Source organism: Symphalangus syndactylus, chromosome 3, assembly GCF_028878055.3.
Source record: "Symphalangus syndactylus isolate Jambi chromosome 3, NHGRI_mSymSyn1-v2.1_pri, whole genome shotgun sequence".
In the NCBI taxonomy this organism is placed as follows: domain Eukaryota; kingdom Metazoa; phylum Chordata; class Mammalia; order Primates; family Hylobatidae; genus Symphalangus; species Symphalangus syndactylus.
In genome coordinates, this window is record NC_072425.2 from 60,589,708 (window position 1) to 60,602,357 (window position 12,650).

Below are 12,650 nucleotides of genomic sequence, written 5' to 3' on the forward strand. Positions count from 1 at the left end.
GGAACCTGTTCACTGCTGGTGGGAATGTAAAATGACGCAGCTGCTATGGGATGATATTGAGAAGATATTTGCGATGATGATGCGTGTTGCTGAGGCTTGGAGTGAAGACAGTCTGCTAAAACAATGGATAAGTATAGAGTGTAAGAGGAAGAGCATGTCTTTAACTGGTTTGGGGAATGGGAACTAATAGATTTCATTTTGGATATGTTGCGTTTTAAATGGCTACTTTTTTAGACACAGTGCAGTAACAACACATGTGTATTTAATTTTATTAACTTTGCTGTCATGAAATTAAATATGCTAGCAAGAATGTTATGTATTTCATATGTGCTCTTTATTATAAGCTAATATGTTACTGGTATTTTATACATTTATATTTTTATATATGCAGTTTTTAAGCAGTGCAAATAATTGTCACAGGTAATCATGCTCATTTGCAATTTTTGCTTTATGAGCTATTTTAGACCCTAAACCTTGAATAAGAGGTACCTCCATGAAGACTGATCTGGACCTTGAACAAAGGCTTGAGCCAGAGATAGAATCTGGTGAAATACTAACACAGGTTGAAGCCCAGAGGGTGGGAATTTCATAGTGAGTGTAGTTTCATATTCACAATGAATATTTCTATATTCATAGCGAATATAGTTGTAGTTGAGTGTATGTGTTTTCCCCCATTATGTTTTTATGTTTCCATTTGACTGGTTTCCCTTGTTCGTTTCTGAGCTTCTCAGCAGTCTTCCTACGTTTATATTCAGTATGGTGCTTTACTTCAGTTTATTGTATTCACTGCAGTATTACTCAGAAAACATTGTTTACTTATCATCAACAATTTAATGGACAGAGTACTATTTAGTAAAAGCCATCTTTATTGGGCTTAAAACACATTTTAATTTGTTTTTAAAAAAGATTTGAATCTGGTAACTTCTATACATATCTGTGTGTATGTTGAGAGGAAAAAAAATGATTTTTCTTATGTTAATGTTTTCTTTAGGTTTTTGTTTTTCTATACTATGTTAAATGCTTTGTTTTCTCTAATGTATTAATGTATTAAATCTTTGTAAATGATTCAGGCCTGGGCGCAGTGGCTCACGCCTGTAATCTCAGCACTTCGGGGAGACCAAGGCGGGTGGATCACTTGAGGTCAGGAGTTCAAGACCAGCCTGGCCAACGTGGTGAAACCCCATCTCTACTGAAAATACAAAAATTAGCCAGTCATGGTGGCGCACACCTATAGTACCAGCTGCTAGGGAGGCTGAGCCAGAAAAATCGCTTGAACCCAGGAGGCGAAGGTTACAGTGAGCCGAGATCGTGCTACTGCACTCCAGCCTGAGTGACAGAGTGAGACTCCGTGTCAAAAAAAAAAAAAAAAGTAAATAAGTGATACAGAGAGTGTTATAAGACATGTTTAATAAGGGTAGCATAGGGATAAAATTGCCTAAAATATGGATATTAATGTGGGAACACAATCCTTTCTGTTCATAAATGTATACTTGTATCATTTATGTAATGTGAGAAGAAGCTAAGCCATCTGGAAAGAGAAATTGAAAAAGAGTTGAAAGATATTTGGGTAAAGTACTAATTCATGCCAGCCAAAAATTATAACAGTGATTAGTTAGTGAAATAACAAACGATTAGTGAATCTTCAACTGAGAAGGTATAGAACTGCCCTATAAAATTCAATATCCACTACAAGTCTATCACATTTTAAATTTAAAATTAAAGTTTAAAATTAAAAATTCATTTTTTTCAGTCACACTAGCCACATTGCTAGTGTTCTTTCAGTAGTCGCATATTGGACAGTGACAAATACAGAGCAGATGTAGAAAGTCCTAGTATATTGCCGGACAGTACTGCTTTAGAACTGTGGCTCATTTCCTTTTGGTTTTCATTCAAATTATTTTGACTTGTATAAGGGTTTTATCTGAGGAAGAAAAGAAGATTATTTAGGAAAATTTAGTATTATCCTAAGTTTTCTCCACTTTTATCCCTCTCTTCTTTAATTTTCAATCACGTATAATATTGATGTATATTATTGTGCCAGGGACTTAATTTAAGTTGTAGATAGTTCCGAATACATTTTCCTCCATCCTGTTTGTTTCAAAAGTAATTATATCTTTGAGCAAGCCTAGAATTCAGAGCTTTGTAAGTTGACAGTAAATAATTATATCACTACTTTTAAAAAAACTAAATCTTTTTTCTTTGACTGTTAGGCAAAGTATAAGGAAGTGAAAGCAAGAAATGCACAATTATTGAAAATGCTTCAGGAAGGTGAAAGTAAGTGGATTTTATGTTTTTGTAATTAGAAATTTATCTTAAATAATATCTGAAGGTACTTTTTCAAATATGTGATTTACCAACTCAACAAAAGTGTTTGATAGCACAATAGGGTGACTATAGTTAACAATAATTTGTATATTTCAAAATACCTAGAAGAAAAGATTTGAAGTGCCCTCAACACAAAGAAATGATAAATGTTTGAGTTACTGGATATCTTAAATACCTATTTGATCAGTACACTTTGTATGCCTGTATAAAAATATCACATGCATCTCATAAATATATACGATTATTATGTGCCAATAAAGAAATTGAAAAAAAGACTCAACAAAGTAGAAAGGTTTCCCAGAGTGATATAAGCTAGATAGTTGGCCAAGCATGGTGGCTCACCTGTAATCCTAGCACTTTGGGAGGCCAAGGTGGGCAGATCACTTGAGGCCAGGAGTTTGGGACCAGCCTGGCCAACATGGTGTAACCCCGTCTCTACTAAAAATATAAAAAGTAGCCAGGAGTGGTGGTGCACACCTGTAATCCCAGCTACTCGGGAAACTGAGGCACGAGAATTGCTTGAACTCGAGAGGCAGAGGTTGCAGTGAGCCGAGATTGCACCACTGTACTTGCAGCCTGGGGGACAGAGCAAGACTATCTCAAAAAAAAAAAAAAAAAAAAGCTGGATAGTTGCTGATAAAGTTATTATTACAGGTCACTCTTACAGCATCTTAGTTTTATACCAGTTTATAACTATTCAGGTAAAAGAAACTCTTAAAATTTCAATTCTTATAACTTACTGAACTATATTTAGAGGGAAAACAAGCCTAACATTTGCTTAGGATTCTGCTTTTTCAGTTATTGAAGGAGGCAGCCTGTCATCACTTTAGGTTTTCCTTTTTGTTTCCTTCTCTCCTTCTCCCCTCGCCACCATCTTCATACTTTTGCTTCTACTCTGTAAACTTTTGACAAGAGGTTACCAGCGGGAAGCCAAGGAAATCAATCGAAAAAATGATTACAGATGATAAGATTAGTAAAGCTGATATACAAAAGCCCACCAAATCAGTTGCATTTCTCACTGTGTATATACCTAGTGACACTTATCTTGAAAGTTTTATGAAAATTTTACATTCATAATAGAAAAGGAAATATATGTTAATGTTTTAGTATGAGACTTAGGCAAAGGAAATTATAAACCATAAGAAACACAGATTAAGACATAAAAGAGAAAATCTTTCTCTGAATAGACAAAATTAAATATAATCAACAGTTTTCATATTAATAAATGCTAATGAAACTCCAAAAATAGCTCCTGTGAATATTGTATAGCTCTTAAGAAATTGTGAAATTCACCTTGAAAAAATGAAAAAACAAAATACCAAAAATGGTTTTCAGATGTGAAGGTATAGTCAGCACTCCATATCCGTGGGTTCCCCATCTGTGGATCAGTCAATTGTGGATCACAAATATATTTGTTGAAATTGTACATGTGCAGACTTTTTTCTTGTTATTACTCCCTAAACAGTACAGTGTAGCAGCTATTTACATAGCATTTGTGCCATATTAGGTATTATAGGTAATCTAGAGATCATTTTTTAAATATATATATTTATTTATTTATTTATATTTTTTATTTTTTGAGAAGGAGTCTTTCTCTGTCGCCCAGGCTGGAGTGCGGTGGCACTCACTGCAAGCTCCGCCTCCCAGGTTCACACTGTTCTCCTGCCTCAGCCTCCCGAGTAGCTGGCACTACAGGCGCCTGCTACCACGTCTGGCTAATTTTTTTGTATTTTTAGTAGAGACGAGGTTTCACCATGTTGGCCAGGATGGTGTTGATCTCCTGACCTCGTGATCCACCCGCCTCGGCCTCCCAAAGTGTTGGGATTACAGGCATGAGCCACCGCGCCTAGCCAGTAATCTAGAGATGATTTAAAGCATATAGAAGGATATGCATACGTTTTATGCAAATATACACCATTTTATATTAGGGACTTAAGCATCTTTAGATTTTGGTGTCCTTGGGAGGTCCTGCAAGCAATTATATACCAAGGGAGGACTATACTTGGAATAGAAATGTCCAAACAAAATTTAAACTACATTACAAAATAGTTGTCAAACAATGAGTAAAAATCAGAAATCATGTCCAGTTGAACATAACATGAATACTCTTGAAGTAGGTTCAACCTTATATTTTTTATAACTTAACTATTACACAAATAGAAGTTAAAGAATTATAGGGGGGAAGCTAGGCGCAGTGGCTCATGCCTATAATCCCAGCACTTTGGGAGGCCGAGGCAGGTGGATCACTTGAGGTTAGGAGTTCGAGACCACCCTGGACAACATGGTGAAACCCTGTCTCTACTAAAAATACAAAAATTAGCCAGGTGTGATGGTGCTTGCCTATAATCCCAGCTACTTGGGAGGCTGAAGTGCAAGAATCACTTGAACACAGGAGGCAGAGTTTGCAATGAGCCAAGATCACGCGACTGTACTCCATCCTGGCTGATAGAGTGAGACTTTGTCTCAAAAAAAAAAAAAAAAAAATTATGGGGAAAGACATTATTTGGACATTTAGATGTCTGCATCCTGAGATTAATTTAGACCTGTGCATGTTATTGATCTCCATGTGGGTCTTTTAATGAACAAAATTATGAAAATAAAAAAGTTATTTAGAAGATATATTTCTAAGTGCAGAAATGAAGAGTATCATTGCGTATTGGATATATAAATTCTAAATATATAAAAATAAAATAATATTTCCTCCCCATAAAACACTGTGGAAATTGAGAAAGTTAACTGATAAAAGCTTGCTCTCAAAAATAGATTAAAAATCGCTATCAGTAACAACAGTGTCCATAGCATAAGTAATCCAAGTAGAATTTTATAGGATCGTTACATGAAAATACTTGTAACACTTATAATGTAAATGTAAATATGGTCAGTTCTGTAATAATGCAGCATGTGTTCCTAAAAATCACTAGTCTCTGCAAAATCACACAAGATGGCCAGGCACAGTGGCTCACACCTGTAATCACCTGTAATCCCAGCTTTGGGAGGTTGAGACAGGCAGATCGCTTGAGACCAGGAGTTCGAGACCAGCCTGGGCAACATGGCAAAACCTTGTCTCAAAAATTATATATACAAAAATTAGCCTGGCATGGTGGTGCACGCCTGTGGTCCCAGCTACTTAGAAGGCTAAGGTGGGAGGATCGCATGAGCCCAGGAGGCTGAGACTGCTGTAATCCTGCCACTGCACTCCAGCCTGGGCAACAGAGTGAGACCCTGTTGATATGGTTTGGCTCTGTGTCTCCACCCAAATCTCACCTTGAATTGTAATAATCCCCAAGTGTCAGGGGTGGGACCAGATGAAGATAATTGAATCATAGGGGTGCTTTCCCCCATGCTATTCTCATGTTAGTGAGTTCTCACGAGATCTGATGGTGTTATAAGAGGCTTCCCTCTTCGCTCAGCACTTACTCTCTCTCTTGCTACCTTGTGAAGCGGTGCCTTCTACTATGATTGTAAGTATCCTGAGGCCTCCCAGCCACGTGGAACTATTAGTCAATTAAACCTCTTTTCTTTATAAATTACCCATTCTCAGGCAGTTCTTTATAGTAGTGTGAGAATGAACTAATATACCCGTCTCAAAGAAACAAAAAAACCCCACAATACTTACGAGAAAAAGGGAGGTTAGAAGCATAGCACTTAAAAACGTTGTCAGTGACACATGAAAAAAAGATGGGAAACTAATAAAAACAGTACCATAGTTTTACATATGTTAAAATGATTAAATACATAAATATTACATAAATATGGCACTTTACCTTGAAGAAAACCTGAAGTTTGCTTGTGGGTAAGTAGGTCTCAGAAGGGTTACAGCTTGTGTGTTACTGCTACATGGTGGAAGGATGGAAAGTTGTCAGACCAGATGGGTGTGGTTCCTAACACACAGTGAACCAAGGTAGCTGGTAGATATTCAAGGAGTACATGTGGGTGTGGTTTTCTCTGTTCATAAAATTGTACATAAGTGTATTGAAAATTTGTGTTATGTTCAAGTTGTTACCTAATACATCAACCTCATTGAAACAAATTTGTGTTTTCAAAACAAGCATTATAGGAGAACTGATTGTAATTGAAATATTACATAACTCTTTAAAATCACTAGTTTTCAGCAAGTGTTTATAATCCTGGGGATGGAGGAGTAGAAAGCATAATTTGTAAAAGTTCCCAGGTTGATTCTTGAGAGACTGAACTGATTCTTGATAGGGTGTTTCATCTTATCATATTAAACTATGAAAATAAATTTGAACTACAATCTTACATTGCAGAGCTGTGGTGATATCAGTACTCATTTTCCTCCTTTGCTAATTTTATTACAATTTTACCTCTCTAGTCTCTCCTAGTTTGTTTTCAAAGTGAGGAGCTAGTTTTTCATACATTAGCCATTACCATGAGTTAAGGAAGTTCTCAGCCATGTGAAAATTTCTGAAGCTTAGGAAACATAGGGCCAAAGTATAGATATCTTGCTTCCCCCAAGAGAGAGAAGTGTCTAGGAAAAAATGAATAGTTCTAAGAGACCACACATGTCATATGATCATTTGTGATCATATGAGCTACATTTAGTTGACATTGCCTTATTGGTGTGAAAATTTATTCAGAGAATAATAATTTTGTTGGCATTATAGTATGCTCACTACCCCAACAATTCAACAAAAAAAGCACTCTACATTGTTTTTATTTATTTATTTTGAGACGAGTCTCACTCTGTCACCCAGGCTGGAGTGCAGTGGCGTGATCTTGGCTTACTGCAGCCTCCGCCTCATGGGTTCAAGTGATTCTCCTGCCTCAGCCTCCCGAGTAGCTGGGATTACAGGAATGTGCCACCATGCCCGGCTAATTTTTGTATTTTTACTAGAGACAGGATTTTGCTGTGTTGGCCAGGCTGATTTTGAACCCCTGACCTCAGGTGATCTGCCTGCCTCAGCCTCCCAAAGTGCTAGGATTACAGGTGTGGACTACCATAATTGTTTTTAAAATCATGCCTTAAGATTAGTCAAGGTATTTATCAAGTTTTTCCCATATCTGAAATTTTGTTTTCTTGTATCCTTGTCCTATTTAGAGTAGATGTAAAAATTACTCTTGCACCATATTTGTGCAATTAAAAAATATGTATTTTTTTATTGACAGAGTCTCTCTCTGTCGCCCAGGCTGGAGTGCAGTGGCACCATCTTGGCTCACAGCAATCACCACCTACCCAGTTCAAGGGATCCTTATGCCTCAGCCTCCCAAGTAGCTGGGATTACAGGCATGCACCACCACACCTGGTTAATTTTTGTATAATATTTTTTAGTAGAGACAGGGTTTTGCCATGTTGGCCAGGCTGGTCTCCAACTCCTGGCTTCAAGTGATCTGCCCACCTCAGCCTCCCAAAGTGCTGGGATTATAGGTGCGAGCCACCATGCCCAGCAATAAATATTTTAACACCACAGAAAATGTAAAATTTCAGGCTGGGCGCGGTGGCTCATGCTTGTAATCCCAGTACTTTGGGAGGCCGAGGCGGGCGGATCACAAGGTCAGGAGATCGAGACCACGGTGAAACCCCGTCTCTACTAAAAATACAAAAAAATTAGCCGGGCGTGGTGGCAGGCGCCTGTAGTCCCAGCTACTCGGAGAGGCTGAGGCAGGAGAATGGCGTGAACCTGGGAGGCAGAGCTTGCAGTGAGCCGAGATTGCGCCACTGCACTCTAGCCTGGGTGACAGAGCGAGACTCCGTCTCAAAAAAAAAAAAAAAAAAAAGAAAATGTAAAATTTCTAAGAAAAAAATGCTGTGGTGATGATGATCAGAATTTACTGGTGAAAATGTAAAACAAACAAGCAAAAAAGAATTTACCAGTGAAAAGTAAGAGCTATGCAAGGTCAAGAAGTAGATTCTTTAAGTATGACAGGAAATCATTGTTCTAACTGCACTACTGTGTCTTAGTTCCCTGAAGTATTGTTAAAGTATTTGAGTGACTGGAAAATCTGTGCTACTGTTTTTCCTTTTTTGTCAGTGAAAGATAAGGCAGAAATACTTCTGCAAGTTGATGAATCACAAAGTATCAAGAATGAGCTCACTATTCAGGTAAGGAACTGTGGAGCATACATGACTGGTTTTCTTAGGCTGTCTTTAGTCTTGAATTATTAAACGTAACTAAACAAATACAGCTCATCAACACTGTAAGGAAGTAGTATAAATTATACTTTATTATTATGTAATAGCCCATGAATGAAGATTCTGTTTACAGCACTAAAGGAGGTAGGTATGTCCTTCCCCCTGAAGAATGGGGGATGATAAGGCTGTATTTTAATGAACCATGAATTTAGAGACAGAAAGGGCGGATAGAACTTACCCTGTATCTGGGCTTTATTTTTCTCCCCTTCACATCCTTATTGTCTTCTTCTCTCAGGACAGTTTGCCCCATCTTTAATATAGAGCTGTGTACAATACCAAATGGAAATTATGGGGGGAGCTTCTCTGTTACTCATCCATTTAGTTGTCAAAAACCTATCATTGTGAATATGTTAAGAATTGAATATTTGCCAAAAACCCCAAAATGTCTTTTTCTTATTGAATATTTGGTTATAGGTGACTTCACTTCATGCTGCATTAGAACAAGAAAGATCTAAAGTGAAAGTATTACAAGCAGAATTAGCCAAATACCAGGTATGCTTTTATAATTTATAAGTGTTTTTATCAAAATAATACATTTGGAGTAGATACTGTGTGAGAATAAATGCAGTATTTTATTCTTAGGCCAAAATTTATTCACTAAATATATTGATAATTTTATTATTGGTCATATAATTTACAATGTAGAAGATGTTATTCTAGACATTATTATATACAGCAATAACTAGCATAATTCATTAAAATCCTTGGTACTAGGCCGGGTGCGGTGGCTCACGCTTGTAATCCCAGCACTTTGGGAGGCCGAGGCAGGAGGATCACAAGGTCAGGAGATCGAGACCACGGTGAAACCCCGTCTCTACTAAAAATACAAAAAATTAGCCGGGCGTGGTGGCGGGCGCCTGTAGTCCCAGCTACTCAGAGGGGCTGAGGCAGGAGAATGGCATGAACCCAGGAGGCGGAGCTTGCAGTGAGCCAAGATTGCGCCACTGCACTCCAGCCTGGGTGACAGAGCGAGACTCAGTCTCAAAAAATAAATAAAAAAATAAAATAAAATAAAATAAAATCCTTGGTACTACATAGATGATACAGCATACATGCCATTGAATCATATTGGGGAAAGGCACAAAAGGACAATTGTCCTGTTTATAAGGTTGATCACTTGGATACAGTGATATCTCCTAGATATCTCCATTGTAATTATATATTTTCCCTTTTATAATTAATATGTGAGGTGATACTTTGAGATTGTATGAATATCCTTTTCATCTAGTGGCTTTAGCATCCATTGATATTTGTGCCTTTTTTTGTGATTGCAAAATAGTAATTTTCTAATTATATCATTTCTTCTGCATTTACAAGCTAGCATTGAGCAGTTTGTTCCAGGATGAAGCAATTAAAAATACCAGTGCTTTTGCTTTTGTGTGTGTGTGTGTGTGTGTGTGTGTGTGATATATTTATGTGTGTGTGTATATATATGTGTTTCTAAATCATAATATAAAATACATTAACTGGAATCATAGCCAAAAAATCTCAAAAGCCACTCATGGTGTGGAGAACATAGCAGTTGATTAGCCCTGGCTTTAAAATTGAATCAGTCCCAGAAAGAGAATTCCCTTTACCTGGGAGACCTTGAAAAGGATTCTTCTGTGTTTGTTGTTTTGGATTTTTAAGAAATCTCATCGAGAAGCATGGTAGGAGTTTTATGTATAGTGGGTGGGTATCTACTTCAAAAAATATTTTTGCTAAGTTTATTTTTATTTTTCTGCTAACTAGAAATCTTGTTTTTAATACATGTCATTACACATCTCCTGTTCCAAAAAAACTATTCGTATTCATTTTGTTTTATAATGTTGATGTTGAAATGGTTATAGTCAGAAAAAGAATGAAAGAAATGAAGAGAAACTGCCATCATTATCAAATGAGTCTGGGCTCCATATGCCTCTGATACAACCACCTCTCTTTAAGAGATGCACTTCCACAGAAAAAGTAGTTCCCAAACTTGGCTGATCATTGGAATCATTTGGAAACTTTGAATTAAAGATTGTTAGTCAATTAAATAGATGTGGGACAAAGCCTAGATGTCAGAATTCTAAAAATATTACTGTTTAGGTAATTCTGATGATCAACTAAGTTCGGACACCATTGCCATAGTTTATAAAAACGGGAAAAACTATACATACAACTATTATAAAGTAAATACATTAAACCATTATTTATGGTTAAATTGAAGGGGGTAGAGTAGCTATTGATGATTTTAATTTTATTCTTTGCATGTTTGTACTTTCCATATTTCTATAATGAGTATTTGCTTTTTAAATCAGAATAAAACAGAAAATGTTATGTTATGTTAAAATATTTATGTAAAACTCTTCTTGTCCTTTATGCTGCCTTTCCTTTTCCTTGGCTCAAGTCAAATACCACAAACGATGTTTCATATGGAGCAAATTAAATACAAATTTATATATGCAACTGAGCAATATGAAAACCATAACCTAGTTTTCAATCCACTAGTGAACAAAATCAAATTTCTAATGCTAATATGAGCAAAACTCAACAGAACTTGAATTATAAATTGAATTACCCAAAAGGTAATGAACTGAATTACTAAATTTGCTGATCATATGGAACAAATTAAATGTACTGTTTATTTTAGTATTGATCAAAAACTTTATTTTTAATTCTGGAACAGTGAAAATAAGTTCTAAAAAAATAAGATATTGGTGAGCTTACTAAGGCAAGACTGTTACTCAAATAGAAGTAACTTTTCTAAAACCAATCTTAACCATTTATAAAAAATAACCATATTAAAATAATGTAGCAGTATATAGACTCAAATTTACAACAAAATCAAAAAAGAAATTGCTTACTTCTCATACTCCAAGATGCCTTTGGTCTATATTTTTTAAATGAAGTGGTCCCAAAATGGTATGTCGTAAATAATTTTCCCTATTTTTTTTTTTTACAGGGTGGCAGAAAAGGGAAAAGAAACTCTGAATCCGACCAGTGTAGGTGATTACATTAGCCTTTGAAGTCACCACAAAGTTTAAAACTTTCAGGATTTTGCAAAGTTGTATATATTTAATGCTGTGCAACTGCTAAACTATGCAGTTTTTGTTGAAGGAACTAAAAGCAACTAGCTCCGTAATGGTCTATAATTTTATTTCTTTTGGCTTAAAGTGAAAAAGAAGAAATAGAGAATTCCAGCAGAATTCAGTGGTTGTTTACTATCCATACTTCTTATCACTTTAGTTTTTCATCAGTCAATAAAATTAATTTACTCTTCCACTAATACGTTTGATTTGTTAAGTTTCAGAAACGTGAAAGTATTTTTGCTTACAGCACAGCCAATCAGTTGGGTCCTTTCAGTTTAGTGAAAATTTTCTCAGCACTTTCTGCACACTAAACCCTATAGGACATGCAAGATGAAATATGGCTGATACCCTCAAGTAGCTTATGCTTGGGGGAAATAGAAGGTGGGAGTGGTTAGGCCGGGTGCGGTGGCTAACACCTGTAATCCCAGCACTTTGGGAGGCCAAGGTGGGCAGATCACTTGAGGCCAGGAGTTTGAGACCAGCCTGGCCAGGAGTTTGAGACCAGCCTGGCCAACATGGTGAAACCCGTCTCTACTAAAAATATAAAAATTAGCCATGCATGGTGGTGTGCGCCTGTAATTCCAGTTACGCGGGAGGCCGAGGCCGGAGAATCGCTTGAACCTGGGAGGTGGAGGTTGTAGTGAGCTGGGTGACGTAGAGAGACTCTGTCTCAAAAAAAAAAAAAAAAAAAAAAATGAAGGTGGGGGTGGGTAAAACAAGAGCAAAAATTACCGTAGATAGTAGACTGTGAAACACATTGTTTGGTGATTGAGAAAACTTGCATGAAATAGCTTTTAGAGGGTAGATACTTTTTCTGTAAATTTATTGACAGGCAGTCCAGGCAGGCAGAATGAAAAACAGTCTGTGGGCTGGGAATGGTGGCTTATGCCTGTAATCCCAGCACTTTAGGAGGCAGCAGTAGGAGGATCGCTTGAGCCCAGGAGTTCGAGACCATCCTGGGCAACGTGGTGAGACCCCGTCTCTAAAAAAAAAGTAGCCAGGCATGGTGGCATGTTCCTGTAGCCCCAGCTACACAGGAGGTTGAGGTGAGAGGATCACTGGAGTCTGGGAGGTCAAGGATGCAGTAAGCTGTGATCTTAACACTGAATGGATGACAAAGAAAG

General features: G+C 37.0%; 1 protein-coding gene across 3 annotated transcripts in view; it reads left to right on the forward strand.

The window, feature by feature from the left end:
• The window catches only part of GKAP1 (G kinase anchoring protein 1), a 79,576-nt gene extending 67,857 nt beyond the window's left edge, over positions 1 to 11,719 (forward strand). For all 3 annotated transcript variants that reach the window (XM_055272125.2, XM_055272126.2, XM_055272127.2), the window contains 4 exons: positions 2,211 to 2,274; positions 8,316 to 8,386; positions 8,891 to 8,968; positions 11,400 to 11,719. In XM_055272125.2, coding sequence (XP_055128100.1) covers positions 2,211 to 2,274; positions 8,316 to 8,386; positions 8,891 to 8,968; positions 11,400 to 11,447 — 261 coding nt within the window. In that variant the 3' untranslated portion in view covers positions 11,448 to 11,719. The remainder of the gene's footprint in view (positions 1 to 2,210; positions 2,275 to 8,315; positions 8,387 to 8,890; positions 8,969 to 11,399) is intronic.
• Positions 11,720 to 12,650: the final 931 nt, after the last annotated feature.